The sequence below is a fragment of the Dissoconium aciculare genome, assembly GCF_010015565.1.
Source record: "Dissoconium aciculare CBS 342.82 unplaced genomic scaffold K489scaffold_12, whole genome shotgun sequence".
Taxonomy (NCBI): domain Eukaryota; kingdom Fungi; phylum Ascomycota; class Dothideomycetes; order Mycosphaerellales; family Dissoconiaceae; genus Dissoconium; species Dissoconium aciculare.
Genome location: NW_022984962.1, coordinates 626,608 through 652,185, shown reverse-complemented (window position 1 = coordinate 652,185; position 25,578 = coordinate 626,608). Strand labels below are relative to the sequence as shown.

The window sequence follows — 25,578 nt, the reverse complement described above, 5'->3', positions numbered from 1 at the left end:
TCTTCAAAACGCTCGTCAAATCACGAGCGCTATGGAGGTCCCGGAAACTCTCACGCACGACATTGCGGTCGAACGTCTTACCGACCCAAGCTCGACCGACTGGATCCCTTTTTGTCCCGGCCATCCCGAGCGTCACTCATTGCACATCAGATCATGTTGCGATGAGGAACGGATGTCTCACAGCTCCGGTGGCCCTGCAGATGAACATGCCGCGTCTTTGTGGGACAAACCTCTCCTGCGCGTCTGGGACCGCCAGTCGGGTAGCATACCAAATCCTCGCACGCGTAGGATGCTTGCAAGAGACACGGGTTGTCTGTTGAACAGTTTCGCTACTCGCAAGAAACTGCTGGAATTGCACATTGACCATAAGAATTGGGAACATGCCACTCCAGTCATATCATTCACATCAAGCCCCGAGCAGGCGAGCAAGCTTGAATATTTCAGAGCCTCAAGACCTCGGCGAGGGCCTCAGTCACTCACGCTTGTCGACCCACGAACCCGGTTCAGACTCGGGTTACCTGTCCTCGACTTCTCGATCGAAAAAACGAATTACAAGGTGGAAAGCCCGTATGAAACCGATTACACACCGAATCACTGGCTCTGTCTGTGGGAGGTCACTCCTGCCGAAGTAGTGCATACATGGGAATGGGCCGAATTCGGCGGCGACCCTCATTGGTATGAGAGGATCGTCGAGCCCGCGCTGCTCGAATTTCAAAATACAGGCCTACGCCCGGGCGAAGCAATCATCGCAATCATGCCTGGGCGACAGGGCGAAGATGACGAAGAGTCCGACCACGAAGATCACGACGAGCCTGATCGCGGAGATGACGAGGAGTCTGACCAACCATCCAACGACGACAGGGCAAGCGGCGACGACCTGGTCGAAGAAATGGAACAGCTGGGCCTCTGAGTGGTCCGTCCAGTCGATTATCACTCGTCGAGACACAAGTCCGCGAGACTCGCATTCCGAGCCGGTCGTGGGTATCATACGCGGACCGGAGGCCGATCTTTTGGGATGTTCACTTGCGGAACTTCGGTGAGGTTTTCTTGTATAGTACGACAGCGGAACACCTTCGATGGGAGGCCCCGAGCATCGCGGCGAGGAGGGTTGCCGTGATGGCCGCGCTGCATGTTTGCGCGCGACAGCGATTGTTTGTTTGCGAAGAGCAACGCAGGAGATGGAGGATGAGGCCGCGGGGATTCGTTTACGTGAATTTAATTTTGAGACTTTCCAAAGGCCATCGTCTTTCACGACGCTGTGCGTCGAATATCATTCTTTCGTAGATCGAGATCTCCTCGTGTAGATATATGGTGGATAGAAATCCAAGAGCCTTCCCTCAGGCAGACCGCGACGAACTTCGAAGAGCATTCCTACATTCCGATCGGTGAGCGGACGCGCATCGCACCTGATCTGATCACTTGTCTGCACAGTCCACCTCCTTTCTCGAAGGAGGAGACACGGGCCGGCGAGGGACGAGAAAGGTGGGAGATCCATTTCTGGAGGGACGATGTTCCTCGCTGTCCATCGATCGTTCTCATGATCTCCATATCATTGCCGTTGGTGGGGTTGGGGTTGGTCATCGACAGGGACTGTCGTCGGCGGCCGAAGGGAGAGGCAGAAGGGCATTTTCGATGTCACATCGGATCCTCCTGCTGTGGTGGCCTTCCTGTATCGAAGCGGGTTCAGAACGGAGATCGAGCACTCCCGAGGAGCGACGACGACGGCGGCGGCGGCGAGGAAGAGCGAGGTTCACGCTCCGGGCAGACTGTGCTCCGTCACATCATCATCATCATGGGGAAAGGGTCATCGGAGGGGGTGAGGATGTGGCACATAGGCTGGGAATCTCAAAGGGACGAGGGTGAGGGTGCCGGCATGTAATGAGAGTATCGAAACGAGAAAGGTGAATGAGGAAGAAAGGAAAAGGGGGAAAGAAAGGAGAGGGGGCGGTTTAATGATATAGAGCAAGACGTCCGACTTTCACTGCGATGAAAAAGGGAAAGGAAAAGGACAAGGGACAATCGAACGGGGAAAGAGAGAAAAAACTCCAATTTAAGCATACAAGTACACAGCGGCGAATGTTTTCAATTGAGGAAAAAGTAAAAAATGGCTGCCATGATTCTTTCCTTCTTACTTTCTCTTCGCCTCTCTTGTTTCTGTTTCTACAGTGGCTTGCACGCCAGACAAATGCGAAACGGGCTCGGTCCATTGATGGCCAATTGAAGTTGATCCCAAGGGAGGATGGAGGAGACCGTTTCTGAAGGGAACGATCGTGCTCGTTGTGCCGGGGGCTCTGGAGCGCTGGCGTTCTGTGCTTGCGACCATCTCCATTTGCTCCTCCGCCTTGGAAGGGAATTCCGCTGCTACTACTGCTGCTGCTGCTGCTGCTGCTGCTGCTGCTGCTTCAGAACAAAAAGCCAAGCCCAAAAACAAGAGGAGGGATTTTTGCTGACAAAACCCTTCCTCTCCTCTCCTGATTTTCTCCCTCTATTTCAGCGTCTTCATCTTGCGCCACACCCAACTCGAGAACCTCACGCTCGGCTCGTCGAAGCAGCGGGTGCCGATCTCGGCCAGGTAGAGGAACAGGGGCATGCAGATGATGATGCAGACCCAGAAGCCGCCCTCGAGGCCCGGGGTTTCCTTCTCGGGGAAGGGCCACCAGGGCGCGTTCTTCCACGCGTTGGTGTAGTGGCCGAAGTTGAGCTTGGTCTCGGGCGTGATGGGCTCCTTGAGGCCGGTGAGGTAGAAGAGGCGCTCGCCGACGACGCCGATGGTCGGGCCGTGGACGAGGTAGAGGGCGAAGGAGTGCTTGCCGAGATCTGAGGGGAATTATGGTCAGTGAGGGAAGGATTCGGGAGGTGATTTTGGGGGAGCGCGGCACTGAAGGGGCGGGGATTTCTCCTCCTCGGGTTGATTATCTCGACTTACATTGACAGAAGTTGGTCTCGAAGATCCACTTGGCCCATGCGATCTCCTTGACGGAGACCAGGACCATCCATGAACCCCAGAAAAGCCAGAACCATCGGTACTGGTTGAGCTCGTCGTAGACCGCAGGAATGAACCAACGGAGCGGGCCCCAACCCGGGCAGTTTCCGAGCAGTTCGTGTCGGTCGTGTTGATCGGAGGCGGGTTGACCGGCCAAGAAGAGACCGCCGAGCAGGAGCATGTGGTAGACGAACATGCGGAACTTCGGGCGCTCGCGCATGAATTTCGTGATCGGGTCCCAGGGCAAGCGGACGTTGGCGCCGCTCTCGGCGAGCATGTCCATCTCCGACTGGAGCATACCGGCGAAGAAGCAGGCGTACTGAGCGGCGGGCGCGCCCATGACCAGGTAGATGACGAGGCCGAGGGTGGCCAGCATTCGGTAGCGCGTGCCGACGGTGTGGAAGGCGAAGAGCCAGACGAACATCCACATGGAACCGCGCAGTTCGACAGGGATGGTCCAGGTGTGCACGTTGTAGTAGGTGAACAACCAACCGATGCGGTGGATGTAGATGAATTTGAAGTTGTCCACGACCCACATCTTCAACTCGCCGAGGAGGGTCGGCTGCACCGTCGGCCAGGCGGTGGTGACGCGGAAGAAGTGCCACATGATGACCAACCATCCGGTGGAGAGGATGACGGGCACGTAGAGACGGATGGGACGGCGGACGATGGCGGATTGAACCGAGTCGATGAATTCATCCCGACGGCCCTCGTTGATGAGGGAGATCAGACGGCGAGGAACGACGTATCCAGAAATGACGAAGAAGACGGTGACGGCGAAATGACCTCCGGTGAAGGGGATTCGGATGAAGGGCAGAGCGAGCGGGCTGGTGTTGTACTGGTTGAAGTATGTCTGACCACCGTAACAGTGCTCGATGCCGGCGTGGGTGTAGACGGTCAAATGCATCAGAGCGACACAGAAGGCCGCCGTACCGCGAAGACCATCGAGCCATGCGGTTTTTGTCCGTCGTACACCACCGGAATGCTTGCGACGTGTGAGGATCTCGGGCTTGAGGATGTCGATGAGGCCGGAGACGAGCTTGCCGGCGGTGGTGCCAATGGACTGCGGCGGTTGCGGTCCCCCCATGTCGAGGATGCCTTTGGATTCCTCGGCCATGACGGCGGCGATGGAAGCGAGCGGGTAGAGGTGGTGGTAGATGCGGGCGTAGCGATCAGGGAGACGATAGATGGGTGATGAATTGGAAGAAAGGTCGCTGTGCCCAAGGAGACGAGGTCAAAATCGTCGTCCCTTTCGAGGGTGTGAAAGGCTCGCGCACTCAATGGCAACGAGGGTCAAGATGCGAATGCGATGAAACGAAGCAATTGGGGGGAGAAGACGAACACATTCGAGGTTCAATCGGCGAGGGAAGGAGAGACGAAAAAAAGATGGTCTCTCTGCAGTTGAGTGTGAGAGAGGCGAGCAAGCGAGACACGCGCCAATTGGAGAAGCTGTCAAAGTTGTTGCAGCCCCGGAAAGGACCAAACTTATCGCACACAGCGGAAAGCGGAGAAGAGAGGGTTCGGTATCTGGCTTCCAAGGTTATTGCGATCAGGCACAGAGAGAGGGTTTAAGCCATGTGCAGTGTAGTATCCCGCAGCAGCATTGACGATCAACCGCGACTATGTTATATGTCATTACAACACATACAGTATTTGATTTGCAATCGGCATCTTTTCCTGCCTCTCCATCCCGTCGCCTCTACCTATACGGGCGAGAATGATATGTGAGAGCGAATAATGGATGAGACCCCGAACAATGGCCCCAGGACCCAAATGATGGACACGACACGGCCTGCTGCCGGCTCGCGAAATTTGTGGGCTTCTGCATCTGCTTACCCCGACTCCCGCAGCGATCATCTCTGCGGGTCAGAAATCCGACCCCCTTTTTTCCCATCCAATCTCCAGCAGATTATTCTTGTTTTTATGCACAGCCAGGGGGAGGGGGGACCGCTTTCTCTGCGCACAAAGGACAGCACTGCACATACTACATGCTGCACGATATCGCCAATCGTCAGCCAATCTTTTTTTTGAGGCGCAGTGTAATAAATTCGGCGAGATGTCTGATGATGAGCTTGCTAAATAGACCGATCCGTGTTCCCGCGACCTTCTTCCCCATTCGTTCCCATTGGACCCGCGGGGAAAACCCCAGTGGGCGATTTACAGTTCCATATCATTATCACTCCAGGGCTGCCCAGGTGTATGTACAGTATAACCATTCTGCGCCACAGAGAGCACAGCTCTCTGTCTCCCTCTCTCCCTCAGCCATGTCGCATGCGACGAGAGGCGGGTACAGCACAGGAGAGTATATATCACATATGGAGGCAGACTACACATCGTGTCATGCTCTGCAAACTGTATGTCCGGTACGTAACTACTGTACCTAGGTATAGACATTCGCAGCCTCCCAAATTTCGTCAAGCTCCCCCTTTAGCGCATTGGTGATGGTGGTGGTGGCGGGTGCACGGACTCGGTCAGGGAGAGAGGTTCGCCTCGGCAAAGGATGCAGGTGGAAATGGAAATCACACGACAGGTGAAAGACGAACCCTTCTCCACAATATGTGCAGTACAGTAGAATGAATCGAAATGAATCATCAAAAGCTGTCACGCTGTTATACTGTACGTCGTTCTCGCTTGGTGTTCCTCCTGTAGTACTCCTGTAATGTAGATTGTTACTATGGACAACTGTCTACAGGGTACATACTGATACACTATCCTCTCTGTATCCTGGGAAGTAGCTGCAGAAGCATACCTTGGGTACCTTTGTGGTCATGCAATGTTGACGATCTCGGCGGGTCAGTACACGATTACGATGGCTCGAATGCGATTTTTATGGAATCCTACATGGCACTTGGGTACTACGTCATGAGGCTATAATTGTGTATAGACAATCCCCAGATATGATGCACCCTAAACTTCACTCTCGACTCTCCACCTCAATGCCATACGATGTGTAGTCAAATTCCTCCAAAGTGTCGACCAATCGAACCCACTCACGATGATCGGACTGTGATGTCTTCGACAATGGAACACCACCCGCCTTGCAACGCCGAAACACCGCGTCGAAGGGGATCTCGGCTCGCGACGCCACGCTGAGGATCTCCTCACCACGTCCACCCTCTCGAATCTCCTCCAACAGCCCCGGGTGCGGACACCAGAGTACCTGCATCCCCGCCGCTCTGCCGGCCTCGACGCCCAAAATGGCGTCTTCCAGGACTAAGCACTCCTCGGGCCGGATGGCGGCCTTGCCTTGCCGCTCGAGACTGTCGTTGATGCATTTGAGCGCGACGAGGTAGATTTCCGGGGCGGGCTTGTGGGCAGACACGCGCGGGTCGTCGCCGAGGACGCGACGTTCGGGAGGGAACGCGGCAAACAGGGTCTGTAGATGCTTTGTTTTGAGCTCGAATTTCTCCCGGGAGGAGCTTGTGGCAAGGGCCAGTTCCATATTTGATGCCGCAGTAAGGGTCGCGAGGAGCTGCTCAACGCCTGGGAGTGGCGCACAGGTCGGAAACCATGTGGCGTGCTGAACTTTGAGCTGGGCTTGATACTCGGCATCGGTGATGGGAAGGTCGGCCCAGGCGCGGAGGATTTTACTTGCATCGGGGAGAGCGCGACCTTGGAGCTGAGTCTTGACAGACCAAGGCAAGGGTGGTTTGCCGTACTTGGCGAGGATCTCGTTGATGGACTTGCTTATGAGATCTTCGCTATTGATCAGCAGGCCGTCCATGTCGAAAAGACAGGCTCGGATTCGAGGTAGAGCCATGTGGTCGTTTTGATTCAGTGCAATCCTGTCGAAGCCAGCAAATCTGCTTGTCTTGCAGCTGGTGGTAGTTTTGTTTAGAAGCGCCTCGGCGCTGGAATGACAGAGGCAAGATTTAAAGAAAGTCTCATGCGAAGCTTAATCCAGCCAATCACGCGCATAAGATGCGTAATCGATGCAGGTCACTCCTGTGCCGCATCACCGTGTGAACAATTGCACCCCTCGCATCGCAACATCATTCCAGCGGGGTGGAAAGGCGCCAGATAGTCGAAATAATCAACCCAGCAAGAGTTTGAATGTGCAAATGTGATCACCAAAATCCAATAGATGCCTCGTCGCATCGAGCACTGAGCAGATCGACCTCAAAGATTCTTCTTCCCATTGGCGAGACCGATCGTGCTCTTCTTCGGCAGGCCCATTCTCTTGCGATCCTTTCGGTCACCCTCTGCAAGCCACTTACTCGCCTTGACGAGCTGGACCACATTCACCCACTGCTTGAAGAGCATAACGGGTGAACTTCCGATGGTAAGTACCCACGGGACGAATGAGTCCATCTTGTTGGCTCGGGCCATCTCCATGGCCGCGGCGCTGAACGGGCTGGGAAAGAACAAAGACGGTGTTGGTGCGCTCGGCGATGTGGGACTGGTGCCAGCGTCCGCGGGCCACTTCAAAGCAGGCGTGATGATGGGCGAGCTGAAGCAGAGAAGGTAGAGCGCGATGAAGAAGAGCTCGTTCAGAGCGCAAGTGACGAAGAGGACAGTCTGAGAGGTTTGTCAGTCAGCAATCGATAGTCACAGCGTGCATCTAGGTAGTCAGTCTTGACTGAACGGAATGTGCAGTCGCTCATATGATTATCAAGCTCACCTTGTTGCTGTAGTAAAGATTCATGATCCTGCTCCTCTTGGCGTCGACGTTCTTGTGACTCTGTGTCTGTCCTCCCATGACCAGAGTTGCGTACATGTGCATGTAATGACTAGCCAGGTCCAGCGAGATCAGACCTTGGAAGATCATGCTGTAGGCCGGCTTCGCCGTGGCCAAGAAGACCAGCAAGCAAGTTGTCGCGCATCGGTCTGTGACCATGTCCAACACAGCGCCAAAGCGCGTGCTTTGTGAGAACTTCCGCGCTGCGATACCATCCAAAGCGTCGAGTAGGCATGAGATGGAATAGAGGAAGCTGCAGCGTCGCGGGTGCAGTGGCATGAAGTAGAGCGATGCAAGGCAGAGGACAATGCGGAAGTATCCTGCAATCTCAAATGTCAGGTCTCGATCGATAAGGTCCAAGAATGGACACGGCCAAGTTGGGTGGGCCGTGACATTCCACGACTCGTGAACACCCACCGATCAAGTTCGGGACGAAGAGAAAGATGTTCTCATCGGTCTGGTCACTCTCATTGTGTGCGACGTCTCCCGATGTGCCATTTGTGAGGTGTCCGTTATTGGTCGCATGTGCGTTCAATTCCGCCTCCTCAATCACGTCTTGACCCATGTCTACGGGCGAAGGAGCTTCCTTCCACAAAAGTTGTGTGACTGCGATAAGGTCGAAGTTGCACCGGATGGGCGAAGCGACTGTCTGGTTGTCGCCTGTTGGATATGTTGTTCGCTTCCGAGGGCTCGGAGAATAATGGTAGTGTCGCCAAGTTGTGTGCGCGGTTTCGTCAGAATGACCGCTGAAGAGGACAATGATGTCGTATCAATGCGCTGGGAGCCACGTGCGCGCGTCTCAATTTGACCCAAATGGACAGAGCGAAGTTGTGCAGAAGAAGAATCTCAACGATGAGTCAATATGTCGAGTAAGACCATGTGGAGTACGATTCCACGTCTATCTATCGATCTATCTTTGGTATTACATACAATCGGCCCAGTCGCGTGCTGCCATTGATAACTGTATGCATGTCTGTGATCGGCGTTAATCGGAAAAAGCCAAGTATTTCTTGGTGTCGGGCTGCATTTAGTTGGAGGCGGGGTTGACGTTGATAGTCGTGAAGATCTCGGGTTGACCGGAAGTCATAAAACGGACATGCATGCGGTGGAGTCTTTAGCTCGAATGATGTTTTGCATCAATGCGGAAGGACGACAGGAACTGCGCATGAAAACTAAAGCACATGAGCCTGACGTCTCTCTTGTTACACTTTCCAAGGCTCGCAACGAATCCGTTGTCGGGAGAGCATAGCACATCAATCGCACATATGTCTTCTCACCTACAATGTCCTTTGGGAAAGCACTGTCTTTAGTGCCTCTTGTCAAGAACTTCCAAGGTTGTTGAACATTTTATAGCACAGCAGTGCATCACTGTTCGTGCGAAGATCTGCAAATGCACAATATTTTGTAGATCCACAAAGTAGCCGAGCCTAAAAATCAAGCCGCGGTCCTTCACTTGTTGATCGACAGGCGAATGTGAAGTTTTAGTCCCGACAATCAACACGTGTTGCGATGATACACCGTATGTGGTGCTCTACAGTTCGAGTAGCAGCAGGTAAATGGATGTCCTTTGCAACTTCAAAGTGGAGTTAACGGTCGCAACAGATTATCGCAGGGCACGTTCGCTCACCGGGCAGCCCTGACGTATGATCGTCAAAATTCGATGTTGCTGTAGGAAAAATCACATTCTGTGGAAAAAGTATTGCCGAAGGCCGGGGTATCACAATGCTCGCAGAAACCAACAAGGACTTCGCACTCGGGTCCTGAACGCCGCAACAGACTGCGGTCAATTGCATCACTTCGTCAATCATAGCTTCAAGCGAGCTTCCCTCGCCGCCTGTTCGCGTGCTCCAGCTGCGCGATCCAGGAAAGCCTCTCGTGCCATGAATCCCTTCTTACTTTTCCCGTATTCGTCCAGCTCGTCGCGCAAGCCCTCTTGATTGACGAAGCCTTTCCAATCCAGCGCACTTTTCTGTACCGTGCTCATCTTCAATGCCTTCTTTCTCTTCTCCTCCTCCATGCGCTTGACATCGAAGCGACTCGGCGCTCGAGGCCGTAGATTCTCCGGCGCGACGCCCTTGACCAGACTACTAGGATTTGGCTCGAAGATCGATGGACGCTTCATTGGTCGCTGTAAACCGTTGGGGTCGATGGAGTGAAGCGCGTGATTTGGATCAGCCTCGGGGTGTTCAGCGAGATATTTCTGGGCCTCTTTTGAGCTTCGAGGGACTTGCTCTTCAACTTCAGTGACCTCTCCTGCATAGCGAATCCGCTTCTTAATTGTGATGAGATCGTCCTTGGATTGAGTGGGTTTCGAATCTTTGTCTCGACCTTCTGCGCCATCTGGCTTTGCAGATTTATCCTCCGTTGAATTTGTGTCCGAAATAGATATCCTACCCACAGGTAGGCTATTCAACTCTGCCCATAGCTTGTCAACGTCCACCGTGACATGACCGAGAGTGGCGTGCCTTCTCTGCTTTTGCTCTACTTTCCTGCGAAGGTATCAGTTCCTGACCTTCATGTCCACCAGAACTCTACTACTCACTCAGCATATCGTTGTGCTCGTGTTCGAATGAATCCGCCTTCGCCAGCACTTTCCTCCCCGTCCTCATCCTCATCCTTCTTCCGTTTCTTTTTCCGACGTTCTCGTATGGTCGCTTCATCTCCAGAATCTAACTCTTCTTCAATTACATCGGATTTCCTTTTCGCCTTTGCAGATTTCCCTTTCGGTTTCGTGGGCTGCTTGGCATCTTCTTCGTCTTCTGATGACGAAGATTTGTCGTCGTCTTGTGCGGCTACTTCATCGGGATTAAAGTCTTCATCGGCATTCTCGTCGTATTCCTCATTCTCGCTGTCCAAGTCGGCATCTTTCTCATGTTGCGCCGCCTTCTTCATGTTGGCGTGTTCACGGCCAGAAAACAATATTCTACGTGGTTGCAGAATCTTGAAACATGTAGATTTCCAGGTCACGTCACAGGCCTTCGCGAGAGACGCGGCGGCGCACGCGAGCGGACAGTGAGCCGAAATTCGCAACGCGCTAACATTTTGCCCGGACCTGCGACCATTCTCGAAATTCCTGTTTACGGAATGGCATCTATTTGTGGATGTCCTACATGTGCCAGCGGGTCGCGTTTGCCATTCATAATAATTTGAACGCTCATTGTATGCTTGATGCTATTAGAACTTTTGAAACCCACCTTTCTCATTTCGACATTGTAGATCTTGCGGAGGTAAATTCAACACAGAACAATGCCTACCTCAACCCGTAGGCAAGCGCGGGCGCGTGCGGAGCTGGAGCAAACTAACGTCTCTACAATCGATAACGACATCGCGAGCGACGAAGTCACAAACCGAGATGTCGATGCATCACCCGAGCCGATCAACGAAGAAATCGACGACGAAGCCAACGACCAAGAAGGCTCAGAGCAAGGTGGGATCCTACATCTCATGCAAATGGTATCGATCTCCGTAGATTGACCTTTCCGGCAGAGCTGGAGGGGCAACTCCTCGAAGATGACATTTTCCCTCCTCCTGGATTGAAGGAGATTTCCTCTCTCGCCTCATGGACTGTCAGCACAGCCAAGCCAGGCAACGGTGTTGCGGCATTACGTTCGCCTGATACGAGTCTCTTCTGGCAATCCGACGGTCCACAGCCGCATCTGCTCAGCATCCATTTTTTCAAATTGGTCTCGATCGTACACATGCGTATTTTCCTCGACTTCCAAAATGATGAATCCTACACTCCGACCAAAATCCAATTTCTAGCCGGCATGGGTGTCCACGACATTCAAGAATTCGCAGAAATGTCCTTCGATCGACCGACAGGTTGGATCGACGTGGACTTCACGAGCATCGGCCCCATCGAAGACGATGACGAGGAGAATGAAGATGACGAAGTACCGCGTGACATCGACTGGAGCAAACGACCCGTGCTTCGCGCCTTTCTCGTCCAAGTGCGTATCCTAGAAAACCATCAGAACGGCAAAGACACGCATCTTCGCGCCGTGCAGCTGTTCGCTCGGGATCAGAGTCAGGATATTCGACGCGTGGACGACAAACCGGCGGAGAAGAGTCGGCCTTTTGTGCTGCCTTCACATACGAAGCGTAAAACACAACATACCGTGCCGAATAATATCAAACTCGCATCGTGGATGATGGAGCCGGATTTGCGGTGAGATAAGTGAGGGACGAATTGAAACTATCAAGCCGCACGCCCCGAGAGTGAGATGCGCGCGAGGTCCTATACGCGACTCATGCCGACATGCTTCTGGGCCGCCAGTACTTGGCTGATGCACCGGCTCGATCTCGTTCAGAGATCACAGATGAAAGCCTCCGGGTATGTACAGCCAGAGCGCGCATCACGGAAAAATACGACTTCTTCATCAAGAAGAAGAGGTTACAAGTTCAGAGGCATTGCTGATTTCAGCAGGGCCTCGAGAGGCAGAGAATGGCAACGCCTTTCCATTGCAATGCTAGTATGGCATCGGCGTTGAGCGGTAGCGATGGCTGATCTACTACTTTGTCAAGTTTTGCTGTTGCAGAGTGGCTGGGTCGACTGGTCAAAAAGGATGAAATCATGATGCGAAAAGTTCCATCGGAAGCTCTGAGTTGATGGCAGACGGTGGTGCGATGTGGAAGTCAAAGGGATTGTCACCGTTCACTTTCAATGCGCAACAGCTATTTGGCTAGCATCAATTAACAATCCAACCCCCTCTTATGTCCCAACGGCACGCCATTGTTGCTGATGATAACTTAACCCTTGTGCATGCACAGCAGTCTTGTCCTAACCCGTCATCTCAACATCCTGAAACTTGTTCCTCACTTGCAGCCTGTTTCGCGGTCCGTTAGCATCGTGGTTGGCCCACCATGAAATAATAGTGTCAGCGTTTGCGTGTATGCTCGCGCTCCCAATGACTGCTTTGTTGACAAAGATCGGACCAGGGTCTTTGTAGAGGTCCGAACCCGTTTCGGTGGAGAACCGGATGCCTCCCTCGGCGGAGAAAGGCCCGCGTATTTTCAATCGCCCGTCCTGGAGCTTGGCGATGTCGTCCGGTATCCACTGCCCAAGAACAATTGGGCCGTTGGATGTCTCTAGCATCATGCCGATGCAATGCCAGAGGCTCTTGGGTTCTGCAGGAGGTTTAGATATGTAAAGGAAGTCCTGGCAGCGATATGATCTGACATTCCCCATGTCAGCCTCACTCAGGACCTCTAGCTCGGCTCGGGTCCATTCACGTGAGGGCTGTGGTGGAGAAAACGTATTTTGCCAGATGATTTGTTTATGACGGACTGCTAACTCGGAGTCTTTGTCATGTTTGTCATCTTTGTAGAAGTCCAAAGGTTTAGATCCCCGATCCAATGTCAACGCCACGTACATGACAGGCTGCTCTCCTTCTCTGCTCTCGGTCAAATGCAGATGTGTGATGGTTTTCGACTTGTTGCCACCACGTAGCAGAGAAGACATGCGAAACGATTTCAAACCTCGTTCGCGCCAATTTTCATGGTCGGCAACGATCACGTTATCATCATCATCATCGGCATCGCCGTCATGGTCATCACTGACACCGTTATCGTTGTCGTCGTCGTCCTCCTCATCGTCGTCATCCTCATCATCGTTGTGTTCGTTCATTAAATCGTCGTCGTGGTTGAGATGAAGGTCGTCAAGAAGATTGTCCGATAACTTTCGCCACTCAAGAGGTATATAAGGACCCAGGTGACAAAATCTGCCCTGGGTTGTTTCAATCTAGCAGTTCAGTCAGCTTGATTCCCACAGTCAGGACACTCCGGGTGAAACTCACGATAAGAGTGTTTTCGTCGATCCTAAAGGGCGGGTCCACTTTCTTCAGATGGAAGAAATCATTTCCACGTCTGTGTCTGACATGAATCTGCTTGATTTTCTCGTCCTTCCAGAGCGGAAAATGTATCCACAAGTAATCGTCCAAACTCATCCCCAAGGGGAGAAGATTGAGTAGCCCCTTCATATTCGTGCCTTTGCCCTGTTCGTCGTGGAATTGTAAGACTTCAATAATCTTGCGATAACTCGTGAGCCCAACTGTAATTGCTGAGAGATTTGCAGGGACAGGATATGTGGTCACTAGGAAGGTGTATATGTGACTCGAGCTTTGTGGGCCAGTGAAGCTCGCATGAACGTCGTAAATTCCCGGCGTCGACCAGGGAAAGTATCCGCCAGTGCTCTTATCTAATCCCCATTGGAGATCACGGTGACGAGCGTACCGGGGGACTATATCCCCAATTAATGCGCCCTGGTCAGCTCGTTAGTCACTGTCAGCTTTGAATGCTTCGATGTTGACCATACTTTACACCACAAACTCATCATCTCGTCTTTCTTGAATACGCGATATCTCAACCCTCGCGGAGTTTCTGGATCGCCCAAGACATTAATCGCGCGACATCCAATGTTGTCCAACGAGATCACAAGCTTCTCATTCCCTTTAGCAGTATACCAACCCTTCCATTCCTTCCATTTTTTTCCGTGTTCGTCTTCGCCTTCGTCGTCACTTCCGATGTCATCATACTCATGATGCTCGATAGCAACGTAGGATTTCCCGAGAAATTTCACTTCGGATTGCGTAATGTTCTCGACAGTCTGTGATATGTCATGTGGGTGTTCCAGTGCCATGTGCTCTTTGTACTTCAGACTGTTCCGCTCGGCTTCCAAGAAGGGCTTGATATGATTGTCATAGACATAGGTGAGCCAGGCCTTGGAATTCCAGGCCAAAGAAAGAATATCCTGGTGTAGCTCCAGCGGCAGCGACTTCAGCAGCGCATTGAGGGAGGCCTCAATGTCCAATTGGCTGCGCTGAACAACTTCCACCCTGGTCAGACGTTTCAACAAATCCGAGTAGGCCTTCTCGACAGAACTTCGACGGAAATCCGCTGGTTTCAACAATTCTCCCAGCAAGAGCAATAGGTAGGGATCTTTGTCCAAGATTTCGCGGGCAAGCAATGAGCATAAACCGCGGCATATCACCACGGCATTCAATACATCCCAACTTGCATCGCAGCACTCAAATTGTGAACATCTTTCATAATCGCTGTGTCGAAGGATTATTGCTTTGCGTGGTGTACCGTCAAATGGCACGACTGAGTGAAATCAGAATGATGGGGACTCATGTTTTTGATATACAATTTGCACATACTGGTGATAAATCCCTCAGGCTTGAATGGTTTCTGCGAGACGAGGCGAAGGCAAACGACGCAGAATTCTATGCTTCGCAAAGGGATTGTCGGCCTGCTTTTGTTGCTATGATTTTCGGTACACTCGGCACCCAGAAAACATCGAGGATGCACCTTGGGATGCCTATCAAAGGGCGGCACATAGTCTTTCGATGATTGGCGACCATCTGAAGAGGTTTCAATTAACATGTGTGTGTCCTTGGTTGAGCTTCCTGCCATTATTGCAGAATTCCCTATTGATCGTATGGCCTGATTTCGTGGCCTTTGAAGGAGATGATGATGATTATCTGAGAGAGAAGGACATATTTGCCGTCGGAATCGACAACTTTATGTGATTTGTGTGAGTTTCTCTACATCGCTGTACATGATACGTATTCGTGATGAATCTGTTCGTACTGAACGATGGCACATTCCAGAACACGAAGTCGCTCTCCATGATTCGTCGTAACGACCAGCGATAACAATGTACACTCATGGAAGGAGTGACACGAGTGGTGATGCTTGCATACGCGTCAGCGGTTGCAAGGACATTCTACGACAGCGACGATTTGCCGCCGGCGGTAGTCACGATTATCATCATGTCTTGTTGGGCTCTTGGGTGAATTCGAAGTATGGCGTCGGCCAATGCACTTCCTCGGAATCCTTGAGGAATGGCTACAATGGACATAAATGAATGCAAGGCGCTTCGACTCGTGCTTGGCAGCATTTGAATTCCCCGCAGGAGGAGCTATTTGATTTCGTGTTTGATAGTGAAGCTGACGAATGTGGTTTGCGGATATCTTGAATTTCCATGATTTAGTCTCGAAACTCGTGTTACCTGACCGGAGTAATGTGTCCAGGGTCTGGCGCGCGTGTATGTAGAACATTGGTTACACAAGGCAAAAGATATATCCCTGGCATAGATCAGTGACCAGCGAAGCACTATAGTGTGAGCCAATTGGTATGCCGGTTTTGGTCAGCTAATCGGAATGCAACAATCGATCCTGTTGGTGTCAGTTGTCTGCTTATTCAAGCCAAAGAGGTAGCACAGCTCCTCGAAACTAGACAAGGCGCTTAGAGTTGTCTTCGCGTGATCTAGCCGAGCAAGGTGTCGGCCCCTCGCACTTGTTCTGCTTGACGCCGTGATCAAACATCTCCCCACTTGCATCACCAGATTTCAAGCTGCTTGGCATTGCTGTCCGTACGCCTTCAGAGTGCTATGCGCTGAACGAAATCGCCATACTGAGCCACGTGGAAGCACAAGGCGCATGCCTAAACCAATAGATAGGCCCCGGGCCTGCTTAGGGATGCCTACATATGGCAGGTTGCTCACCTGTACCGAGCATGGAATGGGAATGTTCTTGCCATGAGCTTGGAGGTTCCAGACGATTTAAGGTCATCGCTGAGAAGACGGTTGTCACAGAAGCGGGATTGTTAGAGCACGAGCAGCTCACATGACGATCTTCTGATTCACTTTGGGACAAGATGTCTGACTTGAGGTTCTCAAAAACCGTGTATATGGCGTGCCCATGGCGTATACGGTGGTATTTCGGCAGACTGCCGGATGTCGCGTGAGACGGTCTTTAGCCGACTTTCAAGATATCTTCCGAGCCGGGTATTACTATTAAGCCTAGTCTCTAGAAGAATCAAAGGCACTTGGTAGCTCGTCGGGCTTGTCCCGGCAAACTCAGCCGAGCAGAGCATACTCAGAAGCTGTTGGAGGAGCCGTCAAGGGATGACCAGTACCAAATGCGGCAAAAGGAGTTGCGACATTACCGTGCCTAAAATCATTCACAGACGATGAAATCAGGGCGATCGTGAACGAATAGTTAAATTGAATGGAATAAATGATTAAGGGTATGGATAAAACAAGTACCAAGGATTCGGGCGTGGCCGCCACGGAAGATTAATAGTAACGCCAGGCGCACGCCGGAGCGCAAGCTGAGGTGATTGGTTGAGGGTTGGGGCTCGGAGCTCGGTGGTGGTTGGGAAACTCAGGCAAGCTACGGTGAACTTTCCCGGCTTGTTTTCGAGAGAAGCGTTGTGACAGTGAGCGACCGTTGCCGAAAAAGAATATCTGTCAGACCTGTGTGATCTCTCTGTATCTCCATTGTTCTGCCATCACCAACTTCTGTGCATCAATCATCTTCATACACCTTTCGCGTGTATCTATCCATCTCTCCACTCCGTCTCACCTCAGCTCCTCACATATCGCCAATATGAGCGCTCCCCCAGTTTCCACCGGCAGCAACAAGCTCGACGCTGTCAAGCAGAAGGTTGAGGCCGCCGTCAACCCCGAGAAGCTCTCCGGTTTCAGCCTTTACTCGCGATTCGCCCTCGCCGGTGCTGTCTGCTGTTCCGTCACCCACGGTGCCCTCACTCCCATTGATGTGTAAGTTGCAGGATCAGCTCGACGACTTCACCAGCTAGCCGGGATGAAGAATGAGAAGAGGAGGAACGAAGATGGACATCTCGGACGGCGCATAAACTCTCTCTTCAATCACGCATTGCCATGCTCAGCGGCTGACATGTTCCCCGTTTCAGCGTCAAGACCCGTATCCAGCTTGACCCCGTCACCTACAACCGCGGTCTCATTGGTGGCATCAGCCAGGTCGTCAAGAATGAGGGTGCTGGCGCTCTCATGACCGGTTTCGGACCTACCTTCGCCGGTTACTTCCTCCAGGGTTCTCTCAAGTTCGGAGGATACGAGTTCTTCAAGCAACAATCCATCAACCTCGTTGGCTACGAGACCGCCAAGGAGAACCGTACCGCCGTCTACCTTGCCTCATCCGCGGCTGGTGAGTTCTTCGCTGATATCGCTCTGTGCCCGCTCGAGGCCACCCGTATCCGCATGGTCTCCGACCCCAAGTTTGCGACCGGTCTCGTGTCCGGTTTCAGCAAGATCGTCAGCACTGAGGGTGTCGGTGCTCTCTACTCTGGATTTGGACCCATTCTTTTCAAGCAGTAAGTTTAAATCCAACGAACGAGACTACACGAAAACACCGGGCTGACACCGATCATCACAGGGTTCCCTACACCATGACCAAGTTCGTCGTCTACGAGAAGGTCGCCGAGTACGCTTACGCCAACATCTTCGACCGCGCCACCACCAGCGCCAGCATGAACACTGCCATCAACCTCGGATCTGGTTTGATCGCCGGTTTCGCTGCCGCCATTGTTTCCCAGCCCGCCGACACCATGCTCTCAAAGATCAACAAGACCAAGGGTGCTCCTGGTGAGGGTACCGTCAGCCGTCTCATCAAGATTGCTGGTGAGCTCGGATTGAAGGGATCATTCAGCGGTATCGGCGCCCGTCTCTTCATGGTCGGTACCTTGACCGCCGGTCAATTCGCCATCTACGGTGATCTCAAGAAGGTTAGTGATGATGGATACTTCCATGCCTATGATGCGAGCTAACGAAATTCTATAGGCATTGGGAGCCGTCGGTGGTGTCGAGATCGCCAAATAAATCAGCGGAGTAGGTCAATAGACTCCCTGAGGTTAATAGATCTGGCAAACACCAAACTTTTCACGCGTTGAGGACTTTTTTATTTTTGGCGATCTGGGTTTACTGCTGCAGCTAGGAGACACTCTCGAGTCCGCACGAGTATCTGGATGGCGGCGTTGACTCTCTCCGGAAAGAAGAGCGGCGAAGCGAAATTACCTAATATCTGGATGGCATAGACGGAATAGAGATGCATCTGAGCTTTTTCTGCGAACTCGGACCTGTACACTAGGACATGCAGCGCGCAGGCGGATATCGATTGAAAGTTCTTGTCGCTTCCTTTTCATGGATCACACGTGTTTGTGCGACCGAATGCTCTGCCGTTCGGCCATTGGCTTCTGTAAGGGTTGTGTGGGAGGTCGGAACAGTTACATTACACAAGCGAAAATGCGTTGACCGTGGCCCGACACAGGTGAGCTGGCGATTTGTTATGAAAATGTCGCTGATGATTCGGAACGAGATCCGATGAGTCGCAAATGCTCATTCGAGCGACTAATAACTACCAGTGACTTTCAGCGTCCTCCACAGCTTCGAGCATGCAACAATCACCAACAACCTCAAGATCATCGACCAAGATCTCCTCATCTCGATCCTCAGAATGCCCACTGTCGAGAACAGACTCCTTCTCCAAGCCTTCGAATGGCACACACCCTCGCAACCTCCCGCACCACACGAAACCCACTCGCCCAATTCTCTCTGGTCGCGTCTCAACCGCGTCCTGCCTCATCTCGCAAACCTCGGCGTGACTTCGATCTGGCTACCGCCTGGCTGCAAGGCGAACAATCCCAACAGCAATGGATATGATTGCTATGATCTCTGGGACCTCGGCGAATTTGACCAGAAATGGGCGCGCAGCACCCATTGGGGCTCGCGGGAAGAGCTGCAGGATCTCTTGGATACAGCACGAAAGAGTGGAGATAATGGCATTGATATCATCTGGGATGCTGTCCTGAGCCATAAGACCGCTGGAGATGCGACGGAGGAGACTTGGGCGGTTGAGGTGGACAAAGATGGTATGTCGAATCTTCTCCTCGCGAGTCTATGTCGTGGACGTTTGCTCATCTGCCTTGGGGGTAGATCGGCGTGTGGAGACTTGCAGGCCGAGGATGATTGAAGCTTGGTTGAAATACGACTTTCCTGGTCGCGAACGTGAGGGGATGAAGTATTCGGCTTTCAGATGGCGCGCGGAACATTTCAATGGCACTGATTGGGATCAGAAGGCCCAGAAGAACGCCATTTTCAAATTGATCGATGACCCAGCGACGTGTTCTGATCCGGCTTTTCGGCTGGGAGATGCTCATTCATCTAATGCGTCAGACCAGCGGCCGGGAAGAATGGGCCGCCTCTCGAACTCCTTCTCGAGACCGTCTCGACGCAAGTCCATGGTCCCAGTGCGCCCTGGCAAGAACTGGGCAGACGATGTCACGACGGAAGAACTTGGTAATTATGACTACCTCATGTTTTCGAATATTTACTACAAACACCCAGATGTGCGAGAGGAGATCCTCAGATGGGGTCGATGGATGGTCACAGATGTAGGCATTCCGAACTTCCGTTTGGACGCAGCACAGCACATCTCGCGAAATTTCATCCGAGACTGGATCGCTGTAGTACAGGCTACAAGCCGGGATAAGTACGGCAGAGACGCAATGATCATCGGCGAAATCTGGTGCCCCCATGTCAGCCGACAAATCCGTTGGCTCGACGCCGTGACACCACCAGACTCATCCGCGGTACTCGCGTATACCTACGACACGCCGCTCCTAAACAGCTTCTCGCGTGTCTCTGGGGACGTCCTCATAGGCAGCCGAAACGCCGATTTGAGAACTCTCCTGTCCGGTCCAGGTCATCCCGACGGCCGAGCTCTAGTCTCGCTTCGTCCAGCTCAAGCAGTGACATGTGTGAGCAATCATGATACGCAAGCAGGGCAGTCGAGCTTCACGCCTATCGATTCGAGCCTGAAAGCGCTCTTCTATGCATTCATACTACTTCGCCAGGACGGACTCCCGTGCGTCTTCTGGGGCGATCTGGTAGGTATTCAAGGCCCTCACGCAGAAGGACCAGCGTGTAAAGTTCCCATCAGCTCTTCGGAGAGAAAGACGGCATATGAGAGCGGCTCACAACCGCCAATGACGGATGGCGTCCTGCCTTCGCTGATGCTCGCCCGTCGATATTTCGCCTATGGTCCCCAGAGAGACTACTTTGATAGCATGTCCTGCATTGGCTGGACTCGAGCAGGGACTGCTGATCGTCCGGGCTGCGTTGTTATCATGAGTATTGCATTGCATGGCATGCGGACTTATAAGAAGATGGCTGCTGGGTGTGCCGGCGAGCGCTGGGTCGATGTGCTACAGAAGGAAGAGGATAGGGCTGTTGTGGTCATTGGTCGGGATGGTTTTGGTGTTTTTCCTGGTTTTGGTGGGAGTGTTTGTGTGTTTGTGAAGGAGGATGTAGAGGTTCTGCACCAATTTCCTGCTGACCTCGGGTTAGATATATAGTCCTGACCAAACAAAATAATCGTGTAATCATCTCAAGACGAGTCCTTTGGATCGCGCTCTTCTCTGGTACTTGTGCCCAAATTCAGTTTGGGCAGTGCTCTAACGACTCGGGCTGACAACACCGTACTGTGACCACGCATTGATATAATACCATGACCAAGATCTTTACAAACTGTTCATAGCATATCACAACGTCAATATAGCAGTACAAACAATATCTGTGATAATGGTGAACCTCGATAACAGTCCAACCAGAAATGTACTCATGTGCAAGACAACCCCAACCCGAACCCTAATGCAGACCAAACGACGTAATTGCCCCACTTCGTTCCTTCACATGAATGGCGCATTGTCTATCGTCGGTATAGGATATGCAACTAAAGTCCATGAGTACTGTACCGACACCATTGTGACACATACATAATGCGTGATTCTGTAGATCCCATACGCGCTCACGTTTTCCTTGTTCGACACGGCCTGTACAACGCATTTCGCTGAACGGTGGCGAGCGAGATGTTATCTTTCCGCTGCGTCCAATTCGCATTCCTCCCGAGTTGAAAATCAATAAGCACCTGCAACTTACCTTCAACCCTCACGCACCACTGCTGCCCAACAGACCAGGAATACTACAGCGAGTTGCACGATCAAGTCAAGGCGGTCAAGATAAGAGAATTCTCAGCACTTTGATATATCGACGAGTCCACCACGACAACCTCCACCATGGCCCTCGCCCCGCCCCGCTCAGATTTCGTCGAATGCGTCCTGCCCCCCTACTCGCGGCTCGCCAACTACGACCGGCGGAAACCTCCCAGCGAGCAAGCCAACGCCTCCATCGAGCCGCTCAAACGCGTTCCGCAAGCCTTCATCGACGCCATGGTCGTGCGCGAAGAAGTCTTCGTCAAAGAGCAAGGCGTGCTCCTCGAGAACGAGCTGGACAGCGACGACCGCCGGAGTTTCCACTGGGTCGCATACGCATCCATGCCGAGCAAACCGGGCGCCCTCGAGGGCAAGAAGGATAGTTCCGAGATCGTCAGCACCAGGGTGCCGATTGGCACGATCCGCGTGGTCCCCGCGCCGAATCCGCCGCACGAGGAGAATGATCGGGGAGTGGGCGATCAGGGACAGGAGTCATATGTGAAGATTGGTCGCTTGGCGGTAGTGAAAGACTTCCGAAAGATGGGGATCTCGAATTTATTGATTCGGCGGGCGATCGACTTCGTCGCCAAACACCCCGGGGATGTCCGTTTGCAGCTGGATCCCGCGGAGAGGGAGGTCTATCTACAGAAGAATGCGGCGTTGGAATTCCAGGGCCTCATCATGGTGCATGCGCAGATCGGTGTACAGAAACTCTGGGCGAAATATGGCTTCGAGACGGATGAGGCGCTGGGCACTTGGGATGAGGAGGGGATTGATCATGTGGGCATGTGGAAGCGTGTGGACACGAGCAAGGCAAGGGATTAGAAGTCCGGATTGTTCGCTCCGAGTCGTCGCGGGAAGGTGGTTTTCAAGACGTAGAATTGTTATTAGCTATTGCTGCTGTAACTGTACTATGGAGGATGAATGATGGCTTGTTCGAAGAATTCGATAGCTTTTACAATCCGATCAACGGCCATTGCGTATGACACGCGATTGCAATGACATGTCGAGAAATGTTAAGGTGAGAGAAAACCTTCCTGTGCGAAGCCTCACTCACGCTGACATGTTTGATCCGTTGATCATCATCGATGTGAAAGAACCGAATGGTTGTTGTTCCCGCGGTGATAAACACTTTCCCGCCAAATCCTACTCGGAATCAATCGACCCAACCGTGAGATGACGATCCTCAAAGAGGTTTCGGGAAAAAAAGTCCTTTGCCATATCATCGTAAGAGAAAAATCAAATCAAATCACAGAAACTTAATGTTCGGTTCGCGAGAGAGGAAAGCCCGGATGGCGCTCAGCCCGGCGGCTCGACATTGTCTCGGAACGTGTATGTATGTGTCTGTGGGTGTTGAGATCACATGTCATGATACCGATGGATGACCGTCATGCGAGCAGCGGCGTCGAAACGTTGTACCGAACCCTTTCATGATTCCTGTGTAAGATCGTGATCCGATCTGGATTTGGACGGAGATGACGGAGATTGGGATAACCCGTGATGATGACCATGATGAGGGAATCGTCACTTTGGTCAACGGATGCGGAAAGTGAACGATTTGCTCAGTTACCACTGCTCTTACCTTACAAATATCATAGACACCGGCACAAATTATCGTGTGGTTCGCTAGCGTGGCATGGAGACATCCACTGAGTAGTAGGTAGGTTCGTGGGCAAGCGTGTCAGCGAGCCGCATGAACGTTTGCATATCCACTACCTCCGCGCGAGGAAAAGTGACTCGTATTGGATATTTTAGCAGAGGCGGGAAATCTGCGCGTCTGCGGGAACATTGGGCGGCGGAGGGCATCATCCACTACGACTCCTGGGCTGGTGAAAGCCTACACACACGAGTGAGAAGAAAAAGCCTGGGTGTGCGCCACGAGACTTCCCGAAGACTGCCCTCCGTAGAAGAATCTTGGCCGAAACAGAACACGCGCTCCTGATGAATCAATGGTTGGCGATCGTGCAGCAGTGGCGCCTAGGCGTGGGTTCTTCGGCGTTCCATTATGAGAACAGACAAAATGGTGTGTAGGGCGAGGGAGGGAAAACCTAGGCGGTAGATCCCACGGGCCTTTTTTTTTTGTTTCTTCGTTTCTATGTGTTGTCCCGTCTGGATTCTCGTTCCGCTGGGACGATTCCACGCTGGCTCGAAATCGTACCTGCGTTTGGACATGGGGGATTTTTTGTGTCTTGTCCGGTCGGACACGCCGGAGTCGGCGATGGATGGAGTCAAGCTTGGATCCAAACCTGGCCTCGAACGCCGTGGACGAGACAGAAGCGCAATTGCAGCTTCTCACGGAGCGATAAGGGGATGAAGCCACGGGGTATGGGAGACCAGGTTCGCTATATATGGATATCAATCATGGTACATGTAGAACGAAAGTGTAGCGACAGCACGGATGCCGAAGCGGACGAAGCAAGCGCGCGTGCTGAATAGACTTCACGTCTATACATTAAAGGATCGAAGTCACAGACCATTTTGTCGCACGAAGATACCAGGGTGCACGAAAGCTGGAACGAACGAGGGAATTGTGAAGGGGCTCTCGCGCAGGAGACTCTCGCTGGTCCTTGCGTCTGCGTGCAGCGAGACGGAATGTCGTCCGCATTTCGAGTAGTATGGTGAATGCTCGTAATTGTCACAGTAGTGCAAACGTGCGAACTATTATTGAAAAGCAGAGTTTCGATCGAGCAACGGCCTTCATCGAAACATAATTCCTCCGCCGAGTCTCCTGGATCCTATCCTATCCTAGAGAGCTGTGTCATTATTGTTATTCATTTTATCAATTTATCGATTTACAGTAATACTGGCCGGAGGAAATCCAGACCAGGCCTGGCTTCCCCTCACTCTCTCCTTTGCCGGTGGTGATGATCAATTTATTATTATGATTACTAGCCTGCGACTCGATGTGACGGGAACTGCCATGGTGAGTAACAATAAGATGAGCCAAACCTGGCGGGAGGAGGTGGATTTAGGGTGCAGCGTCCGTGGCGGTTTCATCTCTGCGGATCATCGCTGAACATGATCTGGTCCCCTTTGTTGTGCGCGCGGAGTCCTTTTGTACACGGGTCTGATCGCCGAGGCACGGCGTGATTTCAATCTGCGGTCATCTCGGTCAATGAACGACAACTCAGAGACAAAGGCGATGGTGATCTACAAGGGCAGTCATCATCTCGGTCGCTCTTGGAGGAGATTTCCAGATCCAGCACTGTACTGGACTATCGAATCTCCAGATAATAACAGGAGATAACCGTGGGAAATGCGCATGATCGATCCGTTTCCGGTGCAAGATGATGACAATGACGTGGCCCGTACGGCACGGATGCCGCGACAATTGCACTCCTGTATGGTACTGTAGCTGCTCAGTGCTGCAGTTGTAATGTCCGCCTAAATAACAACGATCCCGGGTTTGATTGAAAAGCTGCGGGTTCTCACGCACGTGGGCGCCTGGATGATGGGATTGATGACAACCGTATGAGAGCTGCTTCTTCGCGTACGTGACCAACACCGGGTCCACATGCGGTAGACGACATCTTTCACATGACGACACCAGACGGTTTCGAACCTCCCACCTCTTCTAGTGAGATCTATCCGAGAAGCCGTCCATCTTGCTGTTTCTCCACTGCAGCGTCCCGGGCATCTCTTTGGAGGGGAGAGATTGTGTTAGCTCCTCAGCGAAAATATGCAGGCCTCATGCTTTCCACCTAGTTTCATGTCGTGATTGCGGGTTGCTGCAGCAGAGTCGCAGCCGCAGCCGAATTGTCTGCGACACCGTCGTACCGTAGACGCCGCCGCCGCCACTCAACCCTCCTTCCTCCTAACAATGAGCTGCAGCTGGTCTACGTTAGTGCATTGTGGAGGACCACTGTATCGTCGGTAGCTCAATAATCTCATTCTACGTGCATACAGTAGCTCGTGTTGGTGATGATAGTCTTTGGTGGGAATGAGGACGATCGAGAGCAGTCGGGTTGGGTGACATTCTCCCGCAGTTGTGAATCTCGCGATGATGTTGTGTTTCCACAGTGGAGCAACCCGTGAAAAGGACCGAATGATCTGTGAATACTTGGTCGGGTCAGATTGGAAGAAAACCGAAAACGCTGTACGAGCC

General features: G+C 52.4%; 10 protein-coding genes across 10 annotated transcripts; 5 read left to right on the top strand and 5 right to left on the bottom strand.

Annotated features, from left to right (window-relative positions):
- Nucleotides 1-31: 31 nt before the first annotated feature.
- On the top strand, nt 32-910 carry K489DRAFT_373154 (uncharacterized protein; the record flags this gene model as incomplete). Its single annotated transcript, XM_033603400.1, has 1 exon — nt 32-910. One exon carries the CDS (start codon nt 32-34, stop codon nt 908-910), a length of 879 nt encoding a protein of 292 aa, XP_033456975.1.
- Nucleotides 911-2,083: 1,173 nt separating this feature from the next.
- On the bottom strand, nt 2,084-4,478 carry K489DRAFT_362562 (uncharacterized protein). The gene is made up of 2 exons (XM_033602661.1): nt 2,927-4,478; nt 2,084-2,817 (listed from the first exon to the last, which is right to left on the bottom strand). Exons 1-2 carry the CDS (start codon nt 4,098-4,100, stop codon nt 2,486-2,488), a joined length of 1,506 nt encoding a protein of 501 aa, XP_033456974.1. The 5' UTR covers nt 4,101-4,478; the 3' UTR covers nt 2,084-2,485.
- A 1,419-nt stretch (nt 4,479-5,897) lies between these two features.
- On the bottom strand, nt 5,898-6,743 carry K489DRAFT_390551 (HAD-like protein; the record flags this gene model as incomplete). Its single annotated transcript, XM_033606612.1, has 2 exons — nt 5,898-5,987; nt 6,072-6,743. The coding sequence occupies 2 exons, from the start codon at nt 6,741-6,743 to the stop codon at nt 5,898-5,900; spliced, it is 762 nt and encodes a 253-aa protein (XP_033456973.1).
- Nucleotides 6,744-6,889: 146 nt separating this feature from the next.
- On the bottom strand, nt 6,890-8,226 carry K489DRAFT_417214 (uncharacterized protein; the record flags this gene model as incomplete). The annotated part of the gene is made up of 3 exons (XM_033608190.1): nt 6,890-7,501; nt 7,605-7,981; nt 8,079-8,226. The coding sequence occupies 3 exons, from the start codon at nt 8,224-8,226 to the stop codon at nt 7,103-7,105; spliced, it is 924 nt and encodes a 307-aa protein (XP_033456972.1). The 3' UTR covers nt 6,890-7,102.
- A 789-nt stretch (nt 8,227-9,015) lies between these two features.
- On the bottom strand, nt 9,016-10,630 carry K489DRAFT_383490 (uncharacterized protein). Its single transcript, XM_033605613.1, has 2 exons — nt 10,204-10,630; nt 9,016-10,150 (listed from the first exon to the last, which is right to left on the bottom strand). The coding sequence occupies exons 1-2, from the start codon at nt 10,551-10,553 to the stop codon at nt 9,466-9,468; spliced, it is 1,035 nt and encodes a 344-aa protein (XP_033456971.1). The 5' UTR covers nt 10,554-10,630; the 3' UTR covers nt 9,016-9,465.
- Nucleotides 10,631-11,185: 555 nt separating this feature from the next.
- On the top strand, nt 11,186-11,833 carry K489DRAFT_325230 (galactose-binding like protein; the record flags this gene model as incomplete). The annotated part of the gene is made up of 2 exons (XM_033601817.1): nt 11,186-11,494; nt 11,540-11,833. Coding segments are annotated over 2 exons (603 nt in total), but the record flags the coding sequence as incomplete, so codon positions are not given.
- Nucleotides 11,834-12,441: 608 nt separating this feature from the next.
- K489DRAFT_412608 (uncharacterized protein) lies at nt 12,442-15,074 on the bottom strand (the record flags this gene model as incomplete). Its single annotated transcript, XM_033607950.1, has 4 exons — nt 12,442-13,401; nt 13,457-13,921; nt 13,975-14,762; nt 14,819-15,074. 4 exons carry the CDS (start codon nt 15,072-15,074, stop codon nt 12,442-12,444), a joined length of 2,469 nt encoding a protein of 822 aa, XP_033456969.1.
- Nucleotides 15,075-17,088: 2,014 nt separating this feature from the next.
- Nucleotides 17,089-18,590, top strand: K489DRAFT_383486 (mitochondrial phosphate carrier protein). Its single transcript, XM_033605612.1, has 3 exons — nt 17,089-17,798; nt 17,861-18,209; nt 18,265-18,590. The coding sequence occupies exons 1-3, from the start codon at nt 17,476-17,478 to the stop codon at nt 18,301-18,303; spliced, it is 711 nt and encodes a 236-aa protein (XP_033456968.1). The 5' UTR covers nt 17,089-17,475; the 3' UTR covers nt 18,304-18,590.
- Nucleotides 18,591-18,937: 347 nt separating this feature from the next.
- On the top strand, nt 18,938-21,152 carry K489DRAFT_390548 (glycoside hydrolase family 13 protein; the record flags this gene model as incomplete). Its single annotated transcript, XM_033606611.1, has 4 exons — nt 18,938-19,352; nt 19,417-19,605; nt 19,732-20,717; nt 21,084-21,152. The coding sequence occupies 4 exons, from the start codon at nt 18,938-18,940 to the stop codon at nt 21,150-21,152; spliced, it is 1,659 nt and encodes a 552-aa protein (XP_033456967.1).
- A 90-nt stretch (nt 21,153-21,242) lies between these two features.
- Nucleotides 21,243-22,693, top strand: K489DRAFT_383483 (uncharacterized protein). The gene is made up of 2 exons (XM_033605611.1): nt 21,243-22,494; nt 22,571-22,693. The coding sequence occupies exon 1, from the start codon at nt 21,558-21,560 to the stop codon at nt 22,296-22,298; it is 741 nt and encodes a 246-aa protein (XP_033456966.1). The 5' UTR covers nt 21,243-21,557; the 3' UTR covers nt 22,299-22,494; nt 22,571-22,693.
- Nucleotides 22,694-25,578: the final 2,885 nt, after the last annotated feature.

Coding starts and splice junctions, on each gene's coding strand:
- K489DRAFT_383483 (XM_033605611.1), top strand. CDS start 21,558: ATGGCCCTCGCCCCGCCCCGCTCAGATTTCGTCGAATGCGTCCTGCCC.
- K489DRAFT_362562 (XM_033602661.1), bottom strand. CDS start 4,100: ATGGCCGAGGAATCCAAAGGCATCCTCGACATGGGGGGACCGCAACCG. Junction 2,818..2,926: donor CGAGACCAACTTCTGTCAAT/GTAAGTCGAGAT, acceptor AATTCCCCTCAG/ATCTCGGCAAGCACTCCTTC.
- K489DRAFT_383490 (XM_033605613.1), bottom strand. CDS start 10,553: ATGAAGAAGGCGGCGCAACATGAGAAAGATGCCGACTTGGACAGCGAG. Junction 10,151..10,203: donor CGAGCACAACGATATGCTGA/GTGAGTAGTAGA, acceptor ATACCTTCGCAG/GAAAGTAGAGCAAAAGCAGA.
- K489DRAFT_383486 (XM_033605612.1), top strand. CDS start 17,476: ATGACCGGTTTCGGACCTACCTTCGCCGGTTACTTCCTCCAGGGTTCT. Junction 17,799..17,860: donor GGACCCATTCTTTTCAAGCA/GTAAGTTTAAAT, acceptor CGATCATCACAG/GGTTCCCTACACCATGACCA. Junction 18,210..18,264: donor TCTACGGTGATCTCAAGAAG/GTTAGTGATGAT, acceptor GAAATTCTATAG/GCATTGGGAGCCGTCGGTGG.